General features: G+C 47.2%; 1 protein-coding gene across 4 annotated transcripts in view; it reads right to left on the bottom strand.

The window, feature by feature from the left end:
• Positions 1 to 22456, bottom strand: part of LOC137362377 (dynactin subunit 1-like) — a 212827-nt gene that overhangs the window by 119971 nt on the left and 70400 nt on the right. For 2 of the 4 annotated variants that reach the window (XM_068026783.1, XM_068026786.1), the window contains one exon: positions 13293 to 13313. The exons of the other annotated variants lie outside the window; for them this stretch is intronic. In XM_068026783.1, the coding sequence (XP_067882884.1) occupies positions 13293 to 13313 (21 nt within the window). The remainder of the gene's footprint in view (positions 1 to 13292; positions 13314 to 22456) is intronic. 4 annotated transcript variants of the gene reach the window in all.

Below are 22456 nucleotides of genomic sequence, written 5' to 3' on the forward strand. Positions count from 1 at the left end.
CAATCCCCACATCAGTCTGAACCATCACTCCCAATCTCCACCTCACAGTCTAAACCATCACTCCCAATCCCCACATCACAGTCTAAACCAACACTCCCAATCTCCACCTCACAGTCTAAACCATCACTCCCAATCCCCACATCACAGTCTAAACCAACACTCCCAATCTCCACCTCACAGTCTAAACCATCACTCCCAATCACCACCTCACAGTCTAAACCATCACTCCCAATCTCCACCTCACAGTCTAAACCAACACTCCCAATCTCCACCTCACCGTCTGAACCATCACTCCCAATCTCCACCTCACAGTCTAAACCATCACTCCCAATCCCCGCATCAGTCTAAACCATCACTCCCAATCTCCACATCACAGTCTAAACCATCACTCCCAATCTCCACCTCACAGTCTAAACCATCACTCCCAATCTCCACCTCACAGTCTAAACCATCACTCCCAATCCCCACATCAGTCTAAACCATCACTCCCAATCACCACCTCACAGTCTAAACCATCACTCCCAATCCCCACATCACAGTCTAAACCATCACTCCCAATCCCCACATCAGTCGAAACCATCACTCCCAATCTCCACCTCACAGTCTAAACCATCACTCCCAATCACCACCTCACACTCTCAACCATCACTCCCAATCTCCACCATATACTCTCAACCATCACTCCCAATCTCATCACAGTATAAACCATCACTCCCACTCTCCACATCACAGTCTAAACCATCACTCCCAATCACCGCCTCACAGTCTAAACCATCACTCCCAATCACCACCTCACAGTCTAAACCATCACTCCCAATCCCCACATCACAGTCTAAACCATCACTCCCAATCCCCACATCACAGTCTAAACCAACACTCCCAATCTCCACCTCACAGTCTAAACCATCACTCCCAATCCCCACATCACAGTCTAAACCAACACTCCCAATCCCCACATCACAGTCTAAACCATCACTCCCAATCCCCACATCAGTCTAAACCATCACTCCCAATCCCCACCTCACAGTCTAAACCATCACTCCCAATCCCCACATCACAGTCCAAACCATCACTCCCAATCTCCACATCACAGTATGAACCATCACTCCCAATCCCCACCTCACAGTCCAAACCATCACTCCCAATCTCCACATCACAGTATAAACCATCACTCCCAATCCCCACCTCACAGTCCAAACCATCACTCCCAATCCCCACCTCACAGTCTAAACCATCACTCCCTATCTCCACATCACAGTCTAAACCATCACTCCCTATCTCCACATTAGAGTCTAAATCATCACTCCCAATCCCCACCTCACAGTCTAAAACCATCACTCCCAATCTCCACATCACAGTCTAAACCATCACTCCCTATCTCCACATTAGAGTCTAAATCATCACTCCCAATCCCCACATCACAGTCCAAACCATCACTCCCAATCCCCACCTCACAGTCTAAACCATCACTCCCAATCTCCACATCACAGTATAAACCATCACTCCCAATCCCCACCTCACAGTCTAAACCATCACTCCCAATCCCCACATCACAGTCCAAACCATCAATCCCAATCCCCACATCACAGTATAAACCATCACTCCCAATCCCCACATCACAGTATAAACCATCACTCCCAATCCCCACCTCACAGTCCGAACCATCACTCCCAATCCCCACTTCACAGTCTGAACCATCACTCCCAATCCCCACCTCACAGTCCAAACCATCACTCCCAATCTCCACATCACAGTATAAACCATCACTCCCAATCCCCACCTCACAGTCCGAACCATCACTCCCAATCCCCACTTCACAGTCTGAACCATCACTCCCAATCCCCACCTCACAGTCTAAACCATCACTCCCAATCCCCACCTCAGTCTAAACCATCACTCCCAATCCCCACCTCACAGTCTAAACCATCACTCCCAATCCCCACCTCACAGTCTAAACCATCACTCCCAATCCTCACCTCACAGTCTAAACCATCACTCCCAATCCCCACCTCACAGTCTAAACCATCACTCCCAATCCTCACCTCACAGTCTAAACCATCACTCCCAATCCCCACCTCACAGTCTAAACCATCACTCCCAATCCCATCACAGTCAAAACCATCACTCCCAATCTCCACATCACAGACTAAACCATCACTCCCAATCTCCACATCACAGTCTAAACCATCACTCCCAATCCCCACATCACAGTCGAAACCATCACTCCGAATCTCCATATCACAGTCTAAACCATCACTCCCAATCTCCACCTCACACTCTTAACCATCACTCCCAATCTCCACCACATACTCTCAACCATCACTCCCAATCTCCACATCACAGACTAAACCATCACTCCCAATCTCCACATCACAGTCTAAACCATCACTCCCAATCCCCACATCACAGTCTAAACCATCACTCCGAATCTCCATATCACAGTCTAAACCATCACTCTCAATCTCCACATCACAGTCTCAACCATCACTCCCAAACTCCACCACATACTCTCAACCATCACTCCCAATCTCCACATCACAGTCTAAACCATCACTCCCAATCTCCACATCACAGTCTAAACCATCACTCCCAATCTCCACATCACAGTCTAAACCATCACTCCCAAACTCCACCACATACTCTCAACCATCACTCCCAATCTCCACATCACAGTCTAAACCATCACTCCCAATCTCTACATCACAGACTAAACCATCATTCCCAATCCCCACATCACAGTCTAAACCATCACTCCGAATCTCCATATCACAGTCTAAACCATCACTCTCAATCTCCACATCACACTCGTCACCATCACTCCCAATCTCCACCACATACTCTCAACCATCACTCCCAATCTCATCACAGTCTAAACCATCACTCCCACTCTCCACATCACAGTCTAAACCATCACTCCCAATCACCGCCTCACAGTCTAAACCATCACTCCCAATCCCCACCTCACAGTCTAAACCATCACTCCCAATCCCCACCTCACAGTCTAAACCATCACTCCCAATCCCCACCTCACAGTCTGAACCAACACTCCCAATCTCCACATCACAGACTAAACCATCACTCCCAATCCCCACATCAGTCTAAACCATCACTCCCAATCACCACCTCACAGTCTAAACCATCACCCCCAATCCCCACCTCACAGTCTAAACCATCACTCCCAATCCCCACATCACAGTCTAAACCATCACTCCCAATCCCCACCTCACAGTCTAAACCATCACTCCCAATCACCACCTCACAGTCTAAACCATCACTCCCAATCCCCACATCACAGTCTAAACCATCACTCCCAATCCCCACATCACAGTCTAAACCATCACTCCCAATCTCCACCTCACAGTCTAAACCATCACTCCCAATCCCCACCTCACAGTCTAAACCATCACTCCCAATCCCCACATCACAGTCTAAACCATCACTCCCAATCTCCACCTCACAGTCTAAACCATCACTCCCAATCCCCACATCACAGTCTAAACCAACACTCCCAATCTCCGTTTCACAGTCGAAACCGTCACTCCCAATCCCCACCTCACAGTCTAAACCAACACTCCCAATCTCCACCTCACAGTCTAAACCATCACTCCCAATCCCCACATCACAGTCTAAACCAACACTCCCAATCTCCACCTCACAGTCTAAACCATCACTCCCAATCCCCACATCACAGTCTAAACCATCACTCCCAATCCCCACATCACAGTCTAAACCAACACTCCCAATCTCCACCTCACAGTCTAAACCATCACTCCCAATCCCCACATCACAGTCTAAACCAACACTCCCAATCTCCACCTCACAGTCTAAACCATCACTCCCAATCTCCACCTCACAGTCTAAACCATCACTCCCAATCTCCACCTCACAGTCTAAACCAACACTCCCAATCTCCACCTCACAGTCTAAACCAACACTCCCAATCTCCACATCACAGACTAAACCATCACTCCCAATCCCCACATCAGTCTAAACCATCACTCCCAATCACCACCTCACAGTCTAAACCATCACTCCCAATCCCCACATCACAGTCTAAACCATCACTCCCAATCCCATCACAGTCTAAACCATCACTCCCAATCCCCACATCAGTCTAAACCATCACTCCCAATCTCCACCTCACAGTCTAAACCATCACTCCCAATCCCCACCTCACACTCTCAACCATCACTCCCAATCTCCACCACATACTCTCAACCATCACTCCCAATCACCGCCTCACAGTCTAAACCATCACTCCCAATCCCCACCTCACAGTCTGAACCAACACTCCCAATCTCCACATCACAGACTAAACCATCACTCCCAATCACCACCTCACACTCTCAACCATCACTCCCAATCTCCACCACATACTCTCAACCATCACTCCCAATCTCATCACAGTCTAAACCATCACTCCCACTCTCCACATCACAGTATAAACCATCACTCCCAATCCCCACCTCACAGTCTAAACCATCACTCCCAATCCCCACCTCACAGTCTAAACCATCACTCCCAATCCCCACCTCACAGTCTAAACCAACACTCCCAATCTCCACATCACAGACTAAACCATCACTCCCAATCCCCACATCAGTCTAAACCATCACTCCCAATCACCACCTCACAGTCTAAACCATCACCCCCAATCCCCACCTCACAGTCTAAACCATCACTCCCAATCCCCACATCAGTCTAAACCATCACTCCCAATCTCCACCTCAAAGTCTAAACCATCACTCCCAATCCCCACATCACAGTCTAAACCATCACTCCCAATCCCCACATCAGTCTGAACCATCACTCCCAATCACCACCTCACAGTCTAAACCATCACTCCCAATCCCCACATCACAGTCTAAACCATCACTCCCAATCTCCACCTCACAGTCTAAACCATCACTCCCAATCTCCACCTCACAGTCTAAACCAACACTCCCAATCTCCACCTCACAGTCTGAACCATCACTCCCAATCTCCACCTCACAGTCTAAACCATCACTCCCAATCCCCGCATCAGTCTAAACCATCACTCCCAATCTCCACATCACAGTCTAAACCATCACTCCCAATCCCCACATCACAGTCTAAACCATCACTCCCAATCCCCACATCACAGTCTAAACCATCACTCCCAATCCCCACATCAGTCTAAACCATCACTCCCAATCTCCACCTCACAGTCTAAACCATCACTCCCAATCACCACCTCACACTCTCAACCATCACTCCCAATCTCCACCACATACTCTCAACCATCACTCCCAATCACCGCCTCACAGTCTAAACCATCACTCCCAATCCCCACCTCACAGTCTGAACCAACACTCCCAATCTCCACATCACAGACTAAACCATCACTCCCAATCACCACCTCACACTCTCAACCATCACTCCCAATCTCCACCACATACTCTCAACCATCACTCCCAATCTCATCACAGTCTAAACCATCACTCCCACTCTCCACATCACAGTATAAACCATCACTCCCAATCCCCACCTCACAGTCTAAACCATCACTCCCAATCCCCACCTCACAGTCTAAACCATCACTCCCAATCCCCACCTCACAGTCTGAACCAACACTCCCAATCTCCACATCACAGACTAAACCATCACTCCCAATCCCCACATCAGTCTAAACCATCACTCCCAATCACCACCTCACAGTCTAAACCATCACCCCCAATCCCCACCTCACAGTCTAAACCATCACTCCCAATCCCCACATCAGTCTAAACCATCACTCCCAATCTCCACCTCAAAGTCTAAACCATCACTCCCAATCCCCACATCACAGTCTAAACCATCACTCCCAATCCCCACATCAGTCTGAACCATCACTCCCAATCACCACCTCACAGTCTAAACCATCACTCCCAATCCCCACATCACAGTCTAAACCATCACTCCCAATCTCCACCTCACAGTCTAAACCATCACTCCCAATCTCCACCTCACAGTCTAAACCAACACTCCCAATCTCCACCTCACAGTCTGAACCAACACTCCCAATCTCCACCTCACAGTCTAAACCATCACTCCCAATCCCCGCATCAGTCTAAACCATCACTCCCAATCTCCACATCACAGTCTAAACCATCACTCCAAATCTCCACCTCAGAGTCTAAACCATCACTCCCAATCTCCACCTCACAGTCTAAACCATCACTCCCAATCACCACCTCACAGTCTAAACCATCACTCCCAATCCCCACATCACAGTCTAAACCATCACTCCCAATCCCCACATCACAGTCTAAACCATCACTCCCAATCCCATCAGTCGAAACCATCACTCCCAATCTCCACCTCACAGTCTAAACCATCACTCCCAATCACCACCTCACACTCTCAACCATCACTCCCAATCTCCACCACATACTCTCAACCATCACGCCCAATCTCATCACAGTCTAAACCATCACTCCCACTCTCCACATCACAGTCTAAACCATCACTCCCAATCCCCACCTCACAGTCTAAACCATCACTCCCAATCCCCACCTCACAGTCTGAAGCAACACTCCCAATCTCCACATCACAGACTAAACCATCACTCCCAATCCCCACCTCACAGTCTGAACCAACACTCCCAACCCCCACCTCACAGTCTAAACCATCACTCCCAATCCCCACCTCACAGTCTGAACCAACACTCCCAACCCCCACCTCACAGTCTAAACCAAAACTCCCAATCTCCACCTCACAGTCTAAACCATCACTCCCAATCCCCACATCAGTCTAAACCATCACTCCCAATCACCACCTCACAGTCTAAACCATCACTCCCAATCACCACCTCACAGTCTAAACCATCACTCCCAATCCCCACATCACAGTCTAAACCAACACTCCCAATCTCCACCTCACAGTCGAAACCATCACTCCCAATCTCCACCTCACAGTCTAAACCATCACTCCCAATCCCCACCTCACAGTCTGAACCAACACTCCCAATCTCCACATCACAGACTAAACCATCACTCCCAATCCCCACCTCACAGTCTGAACCAACACTCCCAACCCCCACCTCACAGTCTAAACCATCACTCCCAATCCCCACCTCACAGTCTGAACCAACACTCCCAACCCCCACCTCACAGTCTAAACCAAAACTCCCAATCTCCACCTCACAGTCTAAACCATCACTCCCAATCCCCACATCAGTCTAAACCATCACTCCCAATCACCACCTCACAGTCTAAACCATCACTCCCAATCACCACCTCACAGTCTAAACCATCACTCCCAATCCCCACATCACAGTCTAAACCAACACTCCCAATCTCCACCTCACAGTCGAAACCATCACTCCCAATCTCCACCTCACAGTCTAAACCATCACTCCCAATCCCCACATCACAGTCTAAACCAACACTCCCAATCTCCACCTCACAGTCTAAACCATCACTCCCAATCTCCACCTCACAGTCTAAACCAACACTCCCAATCTCCACCTCACAGTCTAAACCAACACTCCCAATCTCCACCTCACAGTCTAAACCATCACTCCCAATCTCCACCTCACAGTCTAAACCATCACTCCCAATCTCCACCTCTCAGTCTAAACCATCACTCCCAATCTCCACCTCTCAGTCTAAACCATCACTCCCAATCTCCACCTCACAGTCTAAACCATCACTCCCAAACTCCACCTCACAGTCTAAACCATCACTCCCAATCTCCACCTCACAGTCGAAACCATCACTCCCAATCTCCACCTCACAGTCTAAACCATCACTCCCAATCTCCACCTCACAGTCTAAACCATCACTCCCAATCTCCACCTCACAGTCTAAACCATCACTCCCAATCTCCACCTCACAGTCTAAACCATCACTCCCAATCTCCACCTCACAGTCTAAACCATCACTCCCAATCCCCACATCAGTCTAAACCATCACTCCCAATCACCACCTCACAGTCTAAACCATCACTCCCAATCACCACCTCACAGTCTAAACCATCACTCCCAATCCCCACATCACAGTCTAAACCAACACTCCCAATCTCCACCTCACAGTCGAAACCATCACTCCCAATCTCCACCTCACAGTCTAAACCATCACTCCCAATCCCCACCTCACAGTCTGAACCAACACTCCCAATCTCCACATCACAGACTAAACCATCACTCCCAATCCCCACCTCACAGTCTGAACCAACACTCCCAACCCCCACCTCACAGTCTAAACCATCACTCCCAATCCCCACCTCACAGTCTGAACCATCACTCCCAATCACCACCTCACAGTCTAAACCATCACTCCCAATCTCCACCTCACAGTCTAAACCATCACTCCCAATCTCCACATCACAGTCTAAACCATCAAAGAAACATTGAAAATAGGAGGAGTAGGGCATTTGGCCCTTCAGGCCTGCTCTGCCATTCAAAAAAGATCATGGCTGATCGTTTAGTTCAGTACCCTGTTCCCGCTTCCTCCCCATATCCCTCGATTCCTTTGGCATTAAGAAATATATCTATCTCCTTCTTGAATTTATTTAATGACATGACCTCCACTGCCTTCTGCAGTAGAGAATTCCACAGGTTCACCACCTTCTGAGTGAAGACATTTCTCCTCATCTTGGTTCTAAATGGTATACCCCATATCCTGAGACTGTGACCCCTGGTTCTGGACTCCCCAGCCATCAGGAACATCCTCCCTGTATCTAGCCTGTCTCGAGAATTTTATAGGTTTCTATGAGATCCTCTCTCATTCTTCTAATGTCTAGTGAATATAGGCCTAGTTGACTCAATCTTTCCTCATACGTCAATCCTGTCATCCCAGGAATCAGCCTAGTAAATCATCTTTGCACTCCCTCCATGGCAAGAATATCCTTCCTCAGATAAGGAGACCAAAACTGCACACAATACTCCAGATGTAGTCTCACCAAGGCCCTGTATAACTGCAGTCAGACACCCTTGCTCCTGTACTCAAATCCTCTTGCAATAAAGGCCAACATACCATTCGCCTTCCTAACAGCTTGCTGCACCTGAAAGTATCAGGACAACAAGGTCTCATTGCACCTCCCCCCTTCCCAATCTATCACCATTCAGATAATCACAGAATGACAGAATAATACAGTGCAGAAGAGACCCTTCGGCCCATCGCGTCTGCACGGATGCATTAAAGACACCTGATCTGTCTACCTAATCCCATTTGCCAGCACTTGGCCCATAGCCTTGAATGTTATGACGTGCCAAGTGCTCATCCAGGTACTTTTTAAAGGATGTGAGGCAACCCGCCTCGACCACCCTCCCAGGCAGTGCATTCCAGACCATCACCACCCTCTGGGTAAAAATGTTCTTCCTCAAATCCCCCTTAAACCTCCTGCCCCTCACCTTGAACTTGTGTCCCCTCGTAACTGACCCTTCAACTAAGGGGAACAGCTGCTCCCTGTCCACCCTGTCCATGCCCCTCATAATCTTGTACACCTCGATCAGGTCACCCCTCAGTCTTCTCTGCTCCAGCGAAAACAACCCAAGCCTATCCAACCTCTCTTCACAGCTTATATGTTCCATCCCAGGCAACATCCTGGTGAATCGCCTCTGCACCCCCTCCAGTGCAATCACATCCTTCCTATAATGTGGTGACCAGAATTGCACACAGTGCTCCAGCTGTGGCCTTACCAAAGTTCGGTACAACTTCAACATGACCTCCCTGCTTTTGTAATCTATGCCTTGATTGACAAAGGCAAGTGTTCCATATGCCTTTTTCACCACCCTATTAACCTGCCCTTCTGCCTTCAAAGATCTATGGACAAACACACCAAGGTCCCTTTGTTCCTCGGAACTTCCCAGTGTCAGGCCATTCATTGAATACTTCCGTGTCACATTACTCCTTCCAAAGTGTATCACCTCACACTTTTCAGCGTTAAATTCCATCTGCCACTTTTCTGCCCATTTGACCATCCCGTCTATATCTTCCTGTAATGGAAGACACTCAACCTCACTGTTAACCACTAGGCTAATCTTTGTGTCATCCGTGAACTTACTGATCCTACCCCCCACATAGTCATCTATGTCGTTTATATAAATAACAAACAATAGGGGACCCAGCACAGATCCCTGTGGTACGCCACTGGACACTGGCTTCCAGTCACTAAAACAGCCGTCTGTCATCACTCTCCGTCTCCTACAGCTAAGCCAATTTTGAATCCACCTTATCAAGTTCCCTGTATCCCATGTGCATTTGCTTTCTTGATAAGTCTCCCATGTGGGACCTGGTCAAAGGCTTTGCTGAAATCCATGTAAACTAAATCAACTGCACTACCCTCATCTACATAATCTGTCTTTCTGTTTTTCCAACCAAAGTGGATAACCTCACATTTATCCACGTTATACTGCATTTGCTCACTCACCCAACTTGTCCAAATCACATTGGAGCCTCTTTGCATCCTCCTCACAGCTCACATTCCCCGCACCGCCCCCCCCAGCTTTGTGTCGTCTGCAAACTTGGAAATGTTGCATTTAGTTCCCTCACCCAAGTCATTAATATATATTGTGAATAGCTGGGGTCCTGGCACTGATCCCTGCGGTACCCCACAAGTCACTGCCTGCCACCCGGAAAAAGACCCGTTTATTCCTACTCTCTGTTTCCTGTCTGTCAACCAGTTCTCAATCCATGCCAGTATATTACCCCCAGTCCCATGTGCTTTAATTTTGCACACTAACCTTTTATGTGGGACCTTATCAAAAGCCTTCTGAAAATCCAAATACACCACATCCACTGGTTCTCCCTTATATATTCTACTAGTTACATCCTCAAAACACTCCAGTAGATTTGTTAAGCATGCCTTCCCTTTCGTAAACGCATGCTGACTTTGTCCATTCCCGTTTATGCTTTCTTGGTGTTCTGTTATCACATCCTTTATAATGGACTCTCGCATTTTCCCCACTACTGATGTAAGACTAACTAGTCTGTAGTTCCCTGTTTTTTTATCCCTCCTTTTTTAAATAGTGGGGTTACATTTGCCACCCTCCAATCTGTCAGAACTTCTCCAGAGTCTACAGAATTTTGGAAGATAACCACCAATGCATCCACTATTTTCTGGGCCACTTCCTTTAGTACTCTGGGATGTATATTATCAGGCCCTGGGGATGTCAGCCTTTAACCCCATTAGTTTCCCTAGCACTTTTTTTTTACTAATACTGATTTCCTTCAGTTCCTCCCGCTCATTAGACACTTGGTTCTGGGAGGTTATTTGTGTCCTTTGTGAAGACAGAAACAAAGTACGTGTTTAATTGTTCTGCCATTTCTTTGTTCCCCATTATAATTTCCCCTATTTGTGACTGTAAGTCCTACATTTATCTTCACTCATCTTTTTCTCTTCACAAATGTATGGAAGCTTTTAGTCAGTTTTTATGTTCACCGCAAGTTTACTTACATACTCTATTCTTCCCCCGCTTAATCAACCTCTTTGTCCTCCTTGGCTGAATTCTAAACTGCTCCCAATCCTCAAGACTTGCTGCTTTTTCTGGCAATTTTATATGCCTCCTCTTTGGATCTCTCTTTGGATCTAATACTATCCTTAATTTCTTTTGTAAGCCACGGTTGAGCCACCTTTCCTGTTTTATTTTTGCACCAGACAGGAATGAATAATTGTTGTAATTCATGCACACGTTCTTTAAATATTATCCATTGCCTATCCACCGTCAACCCTTTTAGTGAAGTTCCCCAATCTACCACAGCCAACTCGCTCCTTATACCTTCGTAGTTTCCTTTATTTAGATTCAGGACCCTAGTTTCCGATTCAACTACTTCACTCTCCATCTTAATGAAGAATTCTATCATGTTATTGTCGCTCCTCCCCAAGGGACCCCACACAAGATTGTTAATTAATCCTTTCTCATTGCACAATATCCAGTCTAGGATAGCCTGTTCTCTAGTTGGTTCCTCAACGTAGTGGTCTAAAAAACCGTCACTCCAGGAAATCCTCCTCACAGTATTATTGCGAATTCAGTTTGACCAATCTATATGTAGATTAAACTCACCCATGATTACAGTTGTACCCTTATTGCATGCATCTCTAATTTCCTGTTTAATTCCATCCCTTACATCTCCACTACTGTTTGGGGGTCTATAGACAACCCTCACCAACGTTTTCTACCACTTGGTGTTTCTTAGCTCCACCCATACAGATTCCACATCATAATTTTCCGAGCCAATATCCTTCCTCACTATTGCATTGATTTCCTCCTTTACTAACAACGCTACCCAACCTCTCCTTTCCCTTTTTGCCTGTCCTTCCTAAATACTGAATACCCCTGGATATTCAGCTCCCATCCTTGGTCACCCCGCAGCCATGTCTCCATAATCGCAACTATATCATAACCATTTATATTAATTTGCGCTGTTAATTCATTTACCTTATTAGGAATGCTCCATGCATTAAGATACAATGCCTTTAGACTTGTCTTGTTCTACTTCAAATGCTACCAGTCTAAACCATCACTCCCAATCCCCACATCATGGTCTGTACCATCACTTCCGGACCCGGAGCCACTCCGTCGCTGCTCCCGGGCCCGGAGCCACTCCGTCGCCGCTCCCGGGCCCGGAGTCACTCCGTCGCCGCTCCCGGGCCCGGAGCCACTCCGTCGCCGCTCCCGGGCCCGGAGCCACTCCGTCGCCGCTCCCGGGCCCGGAGCCACTCCGTCTCCGCTCCCGGGCCCGGAGCCACTCCGTCTCCGCTCCCGGGCCCGGAGCCACTCCGTCTCCGCTCCCGGGCCCGGAGCCACTCCGTCTCCGCTCCCGGGCCCGGAGCCACTCCGTCTCCGCTCCCGGGCCCGGAGCCACTCCGTCTCCGCTCCCGGACCCACTCTCTCCTCAGTCTGATTATTTCTCTTGCTCCGCCCTCCCCAACACACAATGCATTTAAGACACATTGCCATTAACATGGCGTGCTTAACACAGATTATGCCCCTTGTTTTATTTGTCCTTCTCAATCGAGGCTGTCGTTTTGCTCAAGCAAAATCCCTATTTCCGTTGAGCAGTGTGCAAGTCTCAGCTCCCATTTCGTGCACAGATACTGTCGATCTCAGATCATATCTGCCATCAAATAAATAGGCTGCGAAATGAAGTGATTTTTGATGATTGGAAGGTTCAGTCCCAGCTGCTCACACAAATCCATGTGCATCTTTACAACAAGACTCATTTCTAAATAGGACACAAAGTGGCAGTCTCTGCTTGAACCAATAACTGTGAGGAGACTGCTCTGATTCACGGGCAGACAACTGGTACAGCCCTAAGCGAGGTGCCCATTCAGTGGTCAGTGCTCACCTTGGTGCGTCTGGTGGGTTGCTGTGGCACGAGGAGCCAGAGTAGAAGGAAGAGGGAGGAGGCAACAGAGGACAAGCAGCAGCAGCAGCGACCGACACAACCAGAGAATGTACAGGAAGAAAAACAGCATCACAGTTAGTCAAGAGCCAGTTATTTCAGGGACAGCACGATGAGGAATAAACTACTGGACAGTGGCTGCATGTAGGGACAGGACAACGAGACAGTAGTGGTGGCATCACACTGATACCTCGGCTAGTAATGTGTCCCCAGCACAGGGGTGCAGACAACCAGCAGTGCAGTCAGTTATTCCTCACACAGTGCTGCAGTTAGTGCAACAATTAACAGGTGGTCACAGCCAGGGTTAGCTCCCCCACTACCCACCCCAACACACTCACACAAGCACTGCGCACAACCACACCCACATCCACACACTGCACAGGCTCACCGCACATGCACACTCATGTTACGAACCCTGGACTTGGTAGTATGGCTACATTTTAAAAACTGATCTTTAATGGGATCAGAGGTGAGCTGACAAGATGGATACAGAGCTGGCTCGGTCATAGAAGACAGAGGGTAGCAGTGGAAGGGTGCTTTTCTGAATGGTGGGATGTGACCAGTGGTGTTCCACAGGGATCAGTGCTGGGACCTTTGCTGTTTGTAGTATATATAAATGATTTGGAGGAAAATGTAGCTGGTCTGATTAGTAAGTTTGCGGACGATACAAAGGTTGGAGGAGTTGCAGATAGTGATGAGGATTGTCAGAGGATACAGCAGGATATAGATCGGTTGGAGACTTGGGCGGAGAAATGGCAGATGGAGTTTAATCCGGACAAACGTGAGGTAATGCATTTTGGAAGGTCTAATGCAGATGGGAAGTATACAGTAAATGGCAAAACCCTTAGGAGTATTGACAGGCAAAGAGATCTGGGCGTACAGGTCCACAGTGGCAACGCAGGTGGATAAGGTAGTCAAGAAGGCATACGGCATGCTTGCCTTCATCGGTCGGGGCATAGAGTATAAAAATAGGCAAGTTATGCTGCGGCTGTACAGAACTTTAGTTAGGCCACACTTAGAATATTGCGTGCAATTCTGGTTGCCACACCACCAGAAGGACGTGGAGGTTTTGGAGAGGGTACAGAAGAGGTTTACCAGGATGTTGCCTGGTCTGGAGGGAATTAGCTATGAGGAGAGGTTGGATAAACACGGATTGTTTTCACTGGAACGACGGAGGTGGAGGGGCGACATGATAGAGGTTTACAAAGTTATGAGCAGCATGGACAGAGTGGATAGTCAGAAGCTTTTTCCCAGGGTGGAAGAGTCAGTTACGAGGGGGCATAGGTTTAAAGTGAGAGGGGCAAAGTTTAGAGGGGATGTGCGAGGCAAGTTCTTTACACAGAGGGTGTTGAGTGCCTGGAACTTGTTGCCGGGGGAGGTGGTGGAAGCAGGTACCATAGAGACGTTTAAGAGGCATCTTGACAAATACATGAATAGGATGGGAATAGAGGGATACGGTCCCCGGAAGTGCAGAAGGTTTTAGTTTAGGCAGGCATCAAGATCGGCGCAGGCTTGGAGGGCCGAATGGCCTGTTCCTGTGCTGTACGGTTCTTTGTAAAATGGACATTTGGAGGAGACATGTTACCTCACACAAAATCTGCCCAGAGACAAGCTAGGGGTCTTGGTTATCATCAGAACAAGGAACCCAGATCAAATATTCTTTTGAAAGCAGGGTGCAAGTTTGTAATACCAAAAGGACAATAGGTTTCGCTCTCCCAGGCTCTCAGATTGTAAACAGGGAGCCAGGGGCTCTAAAATGCAGATTTGAGTTGCAATTTTTAACACCAGGAGTAAAGGAAGGCCAGGGTGGTTTTTCTACAGTCAGACGTATGGTGTCTGAGAATTGTGAAAAGCAAACGACTATTGACATTTGATCTGGATAAATTCAAGAGGTTTTCCTAGATCTGGGGGCTGAAAGGAAGGAAGAAAGACCAGCAGTCAGTGGCAGCCTAAAGAAATAAAGTCAGAAGTCCATGAACTGTTTCTGTGGTAACAGCTGCTCTCAGACAGAGATACAGCAAAAGGCTGCTAGGATTTAAAACCAGTACCGGGGCTCGAGGTTTACGAAGGAGAGAAGACCAACGGGGTCGCCAGAGGATTGCCTTATTAATGGAAGTCCAGGCGAACGTGCTCGAAAGTGAGTGAAGAGGACGTTGGCTTTGAGAAGGACACTGGGAGATCCAACCCATTGCAGCTGGGAAGAGTTTGGGACTTTTAACTGTAGGGATACCTTTTCAATGAGAACACATTGTAACGTATAAATGTGATGTGGGGCTTTCGAGTGTGTTACTAAGTTAATGGGAAATACCTTTCTCTGTAATTTAGCGTATTAGTTACCTATGCAGTACTGTTTAGTTAATGCTGATTTTTCATTCAGTTGTTGTACTAACAGTCTTAAAACATGAAATCTTGCGTGATTCTTTAATGTGTCTGGGAAGTTCACATCTCTTGTTTTCAATTCAGCAGTATCTACTGAGGTCATCACGCTCACGCACGCGCGCACGCACGCGCGCGCGCACTCACATCTCGCGCGCGCGTACATGCACTCACCCCGCAGGCATATGCACGCACATTTTTTTTTTACATTTGATCGTGAAATGTGGACGTTGCCTAATTGCCCTTGAGAAGGTGGTGGTGAGCTGCCTTCTTGAACCACTGCAGTCCTTGGGGTGTAGGTACACCAACAGTGCTGTTAGGGAGTTCCAGGATTTTGTCCCAGTGACAGTGAAGGAACAGCAATGTAGTTCCAAGTCAGCATGGTATATGGCTTGGAGAAGAACTTGCAGGTGGTGGTGTTCCCCTGCAGCTGCTGCCCTTGTCTTGCTAGGTGGTAGAGGTCACAGGTTTGGAAGATGCTGCCGAAGGAGACTTGGTGAGTTACTGCCATCAGTCTACTCTTGATCATCAGCAAATGTTCTATCAAGAGGCACTTGCTGAGCAATAATCTGCTCACTGACGCTCAGTTTGGGTTCCACCAGGGCCACTCAGCTCCTGAACTCATTCAAGCCTTGCTCCAAACATGGACAAAAGAGCTGAATTCAAGAGTGACAGCCCTTGATATCAAGCCAGCATTTGACCGAGTATGGCATCAAGCAAAACTGGAGTCAATGAGAATCAGGGTGAAAACTCACTGCTAGTTGGAGTCGTACCTAGCGCAAAGGAAGATGGTTGTAGTTGTTAGAGGTCAAACATACGAATTAGGAGCAGGAGTAGGCCACTCGGCCCTTTGAGCCTGCCCGGCCATTCATTAAGTTCATTGCTGAACTGATTACTCCACATTTCCACCTACCCCCGATAACCTTTCGCCCCCTTGCTTACCTCTCTCTGCCTTAAATATATTCAAAGACTCTGCTTCCACCACCTTTTGAGGAAGAGAATTCCAAAGACTCATGACCCTCAGAGAAAAAAATTCTCATCTCTGTCTTAAATTGGCGACCCCTTATTTTTAAATAATGACCCCTAGTCAATCATCACAGTCCCAGGACATCACTGCAGGAGTTCCTCAGGGTAGTGTCCTAGGCCCAACCATTTTCAGCTGCTTCATCAATGACCTTCCCTCCATCATAAAGGTCAGAAGTGGGGATGTTCGCTGATGATTGCACAATGTTCAGCACCATTCACAACTCCTGCTGAAGCAGCCCATGTCCAGATGCAGCAAGACCTGGACAACATCCAGGCTTGGGATGATAAGTGGTAAGTAATATTCTCACCACACAAGTGCTAGGCAATTACCATCTCAAACAAAAGAGAATCTAAGCATCTCCCCTTTACATTAATGGCATTACCATCGCTAAATCCCCCACTATCAACAATAATATAAAAGCAAAATACTGTGGATGCTGGAAATCAGAAATAAAAACAAGAAATGCTGGACAGACTCAGCAGGTCTAGCAGCATCTGTGGAGAGAGAAGCAGAGTTAACGTTTCAGGTCAGTGACCCTTCTTCAGACTCCACTATCAACATCCTGGGGGTTACCATTGACCATGAATTGAACTGAAGTCGCCATATAAATACCGTGGCTACAAGAGCAGGTCAGAGGCTGGGAATTCTGCAGCGAGTAAATCACCTCCTGACTCCCCAAAGCCTGTCCACCCATCTACAAGGCACAAGTCAGGAATGTGATGGAATACTCTCCACTTGCCTGGATGGGTCCAGCTCCAACACACTCAAGAAGCTCAACACCATCCAGGACAAAGCAGCCCACTTAACTGGCACCCCATCCACCACTTTCAACATTCACTCCCTCCACCACCGACGCACAGTGGCAGCAGAGTGTACCATCTACAAGATGCACTGTAGCAATGCACCAAGTCTCCTTAGGCAGCACCTTCCAAACCTGCAACCTCTATTACCTAGAAGGACAAGGGCAGCAAATGCATGGGACCACGACCACCTGCAAGTTCCCCTCCAAGCCACACACCATCCTGACTTGGAACTATTTCATCGCTATTTCTTCACTGTCGCTGGGTCAAAATCCTGGAACTCCCTTCCTAATAGCACTGTGGGTGTACCTACCTCACATGGACTGTAGCGGTTCAAGAAGGCAGCTCACCACCACCTTCTCAAGGGCAATTAGGGATGGGCAATAAGTGTTGTCCTAGCCAGCGATGCCCACATCCCATGAACGAATAGAAAAAAATCAGAGAGAGGAGAGGCAATGGATAGGGTAAAAAGTTTAAACTAACTTGGCAGGGGTGTGGGAACCAGGAGATAATACAAGAGGAATACCAAGGCGCACAGAGAATTGGAAGAGACAGATAGTGAGTTCAGAGTGAGAGTGTCAGTCAGTACTAAAGCAGGGAGTAGTTCCGTATTAGGTGGGAGTGACCGAGAAGGACTAAGAGGAATGCAAAGACACAGAAATGTGGCTTAAAAATGGTGATGACTGGGCGCTTAATATGCAAGGATATAAAGTGTTCAGAAAAGATACAGAAGGAATAAAGGGAGGTGGGATGGCCGTACTAATTTGGGAAGACATTGTTGTGTTGGAAAGAGAGGATGCCCTTGAAGGGGCAAGGACAGAATCCATTTGGTAGAGTTGAGGAGCACAATGGTATGATCATGTTACAAGGGGTATTCTATAGACCTTAAAATACTGAGAGAGGGATAGAGGAACAAATTTGCAGGGAAATCGGAGATTTGCAAGAACTACAGTGGTGATTTTGGGGGACTTTAATTACCTAAACATCAATTGGGTTAATTCTAGAGTAAAAGGTAAGAAGGGTGAGGAATTTATGAAATGTATTCAGAATTTCCTTGATTAGTATGTTCTCAGCCCAACTAAAAAGGAGACATTACTGGATCTGGTGCTGGGAAATGAAGTGGGTCAAGTGGACCAAGTTTCTGTGGGGAGCACTTGGGGAAGAGTGATCAGTGTATCATAAGGTTTAGATTAGTAATGCAGAAAAGCAAGGAACAAAATAAGGTAAAATGTCTAGATTGGAAGAAGGCTAATTTCAATGCGATGAGAAGGGATCTAGCCAGGGTAGAATGGGGACCAAAGACTGACAGGAAGGGCTCTATCAGAATAATGGGTTATCTTTAAGGAAGAGATGCTTCAGGTACAGGCTAGGAACATTCCAACATAGACGAAAGGTAGGGGAACCAAGAACAGGGCTCCTTGGATGAAGAGGGAGATAGAGATTATGGTGAAACAAAAAAAAGAGGGTGTCTGATGCAGGTCAGGTGAACTCATCAAGTGAGGATCAGGCCATTTACAATAGACACGAAAATTGGTGGTGTTGTAAATAGTGAGGAGGAAAGCCTTAGGTTACAGGACGATATAGATGGGCTGGTGAGATGGGAGGATCAGTAGCAAATGGAATTTAATCCTGGGAAGTGTGAGGTGATGCATTTTGGGAGGACTAACAAGGCAAGGGAATATACAATGGATGGTAGGACCCTAGGAAATACAGAGGGTCAGAGGGACCTTGGTGTACTTGTCCATAGGTCACTGAAGGCAGCAACACAGGTAGATAAGGTGGTTAGAAAGGCATATGGGATACTTGCCTTTATTAGCCGAGGCATAGAATATAAGAGCAAGGAGGTTATGATGGAGCTGTATAAAATGCTAGTTAGGCCACAGCTGGAGTACTGTGTACAGTTCTGGGCACCACACTATAGGAAGGATGTGATTGCACTGGAGAGGGTGCAGAGGAGATTCACCAGGATGTTGCCTGGGCTGGAGCATTTCAGCTATGAAGAGAGACTGGATAGGCTAGGGTTCTTTTCCTTAGAGCAGAGAAGGCTGAGGGGGGACATATAACTATGAGATTGAGAGAGGAGGTGAAGAGGAAAATAAGACTGGCAAAGAGATAATATGAGAATAGAATGGGAGTCAACATAAAAGTGAACCCAAATATCTTCTACTGGCATGCAAATAGTAAGCGGATAGAAAGAGGGAGAGTAGGGCCTATTAGGGACAAAGAGGGTAATGTATGCTGAATGGCACAGGGCAAGGCTAATATATTTAATGAGTACTTTGTATCAGTGTTCACTAAGGAAATAGAATCTGACAAAATATCAGTGGAAGAGGAGAGAGTAGAGGCAATGGATAGGATAAAATTTGAGAGCAGAAAGGTGTTAAAAAGGTTAGCTATGCTTAGGGTAGATAAGTCACCAGATTCAGATGGCTTGCATCCCAGGTTGTTAAAGGAAGTGGGGGTGGAGATAGCATAAGGGCTGGTCATAATCTTCTCTGGATATGGGGAAGGTGCCAGAGGATTGGAGAGTGGCAAATGTGACACCCTTATTCAAGAAAGGGTATAAGGACAGTCCTAGCAACTACAGGCCAGTTAGTTTAACATCAGTGATGGTAAGGTTTTGGAAACTAAATCAGGGAAAAAAATCCACGGACACTTAGAGGTTTGAGTTAATTAAGGGGAGCCAGCATGGATTTGTAAAAGGCAGATCATGCTTCACTAAATGAATTTTTGATGAAGTAACAGAAGGTTGATGAAGGGAATGTGGTGGTTGTTGTCTATATAGATTTTAAGAAAGTGTTTGATCAGGTACCACATGAAAGGCTGTTTAACAAAATTGAAGCTCATGCAATCGGAGAATCAGTGTCCAACTGGATAAAAAATTGACTTAAGGACAGAAAAATATAGTCATAATAAATGGTTGTTTTCCAGACTGGAGGATTGTAGGCAGTGGTGTTACCAAAGGGTTAGTGCTGGGACCACTGCTTCTTTTGCTATATATAGATGACTTGTATCTTGGAATACAGAGCAGAATATCAAAATTTGCCTATGATACCAAATTTGGAGGCGCAGCAAACAGTCAGGATGCGATGAACTGCCAACAACAGGACATAGATAGGCTAACAGAATGGGCAGACAAGTGGCAGATGGAATTTAATACTGACAAGTATGAGGTGATGCATTTTGGCAGTAAGACTAGGGAGAGGCAATATAGATTTAATGTTACAGTTCTAACGAGTGTGCAGGAACAGTGGGACCTGGGGGGTGCATGTGCATCAATTTGAAGGTGGCAGGACATATTGAGAGAGTGGTAAGGTTATGGGATCTTGGGCTTCATAAAGAGAGTCATAGAGTACAAAAGCAGGAAGTTATACTGAACCTTTATAAAGCTCTGGTTAGGCTCCAACTGGAGTATTGTGTCCAGTTCGAGTCACCACATTTTAGGAAGGATGTGAGGATCCTTGAGAGGGAGCAGAGGAGATTTACCAGAATGGCTCCAGGGATGGAGGATTTTAGTGACAAGGTTAGGTTGGAGAAGCTGGGGCTGTTCTACCTGGAGCAAAGGAGATTGAGGGGAGATTTGATAGAAGTGTACAAGATTATGACAGGTTTAGACAAGTTAGACAAGGAAAAACTGTTCTCATTAACTAATGGTACAAGGACTAGGCAACACAGAGTGAAGGTTTTGGGAAAAAGATGCAGGGGGAAAATGAGGAAGAACTTTTCATGCAGCAGTTGGTAATGACCTGGAACTCGCTGCCCACAAGGGTGATGGAAGTGGAGTGATGGAATGGCTTCAAGAGGAAGTTGGATGGGCACTTGAAGCAAATAAACTTGCAGGGCTATGGGGATCGATCTGGGGTGTGGGACTGACAGGATAGCTTTGTGGAGAGCCGGCATGGACTAGATGGGTCGAATGGCCTCCTTCTGTGCCGTAACTGGCTCGATGACATTCACACTGCACATAATCAATACATTGACATTACACACATACCGTGCATACTCCCAACACAACACATCCCCAACATATACACACACACAACTCTAACACACTCAACACGGACCCCGTCACACCCAGTACACTCACACTGCACACATAACATACGCATGTTTACTGAGTGCAGTCACACTGCACACACACACTATACACATAACTCTGACTGTACACGCACAGACCCAGACATAACAGATTCACACCCAACACACACATGTAAACACATACAGCGTGTATTCCCTCCTCACCCAATACTCATACTGCGTGCACACTTAACACTCTTACACCGCATACACACTTGCTGCATGCACAACAAAACACACACAAACTCTGCTTGCACCCAACACTCTCGCTCCACACAGACATGCTCATCACACACATACTCACTCACTACATGCACATTCAGCTAACACACACACACAGCGCACGCTCACCCACACACCCAGAGGGGAGAGAGAGACACACACACACACTAACATATACATACAGAGGATGCTCACACATACACATGCGCACAGGGTATGTGCGCTCAGGCACACAGAGGACATTCACACGTACGTACACACACACACAGAGGACACTCACTCACACACACACACACACACACACACACAGCACGCTCACAGGATGTTCACGCACACACACAGAGGACATTCACACGTACGTACACACACACAGAGGACACTCACTCACACACACACACACACACACACACACAGCACGCTCACAGGTTGTTCACGCACACACACAGAGGACATTCACACGTACGTACACACACACGGAGGACGCTCACTCACACACACACAGCACGCTCACAGGATGTTCACGCACACACACAGAGGACGCTCTCTCACACACACACACATAAAGGATGTTCACACTCACATACAGGACTCACACACACACACAC

The sequence above is a fragment of the Heterodontus francisci genome, unplaced genomic scaffold, assembly GCF_036365525.1.
Source record: "Heterodontus francisci isolate sHetFra1 unplaced genomic scaffold, sHetFra1.hap1 HAP1_SCAFFOLD_480, whole genome shotgun sequence".
NCBI lineage: Eukaryota > Metazoa > Chordata > Chondrichthyes > Heterodontiformes > Heterodontidae > Heterodontus > Heterodontus francisci.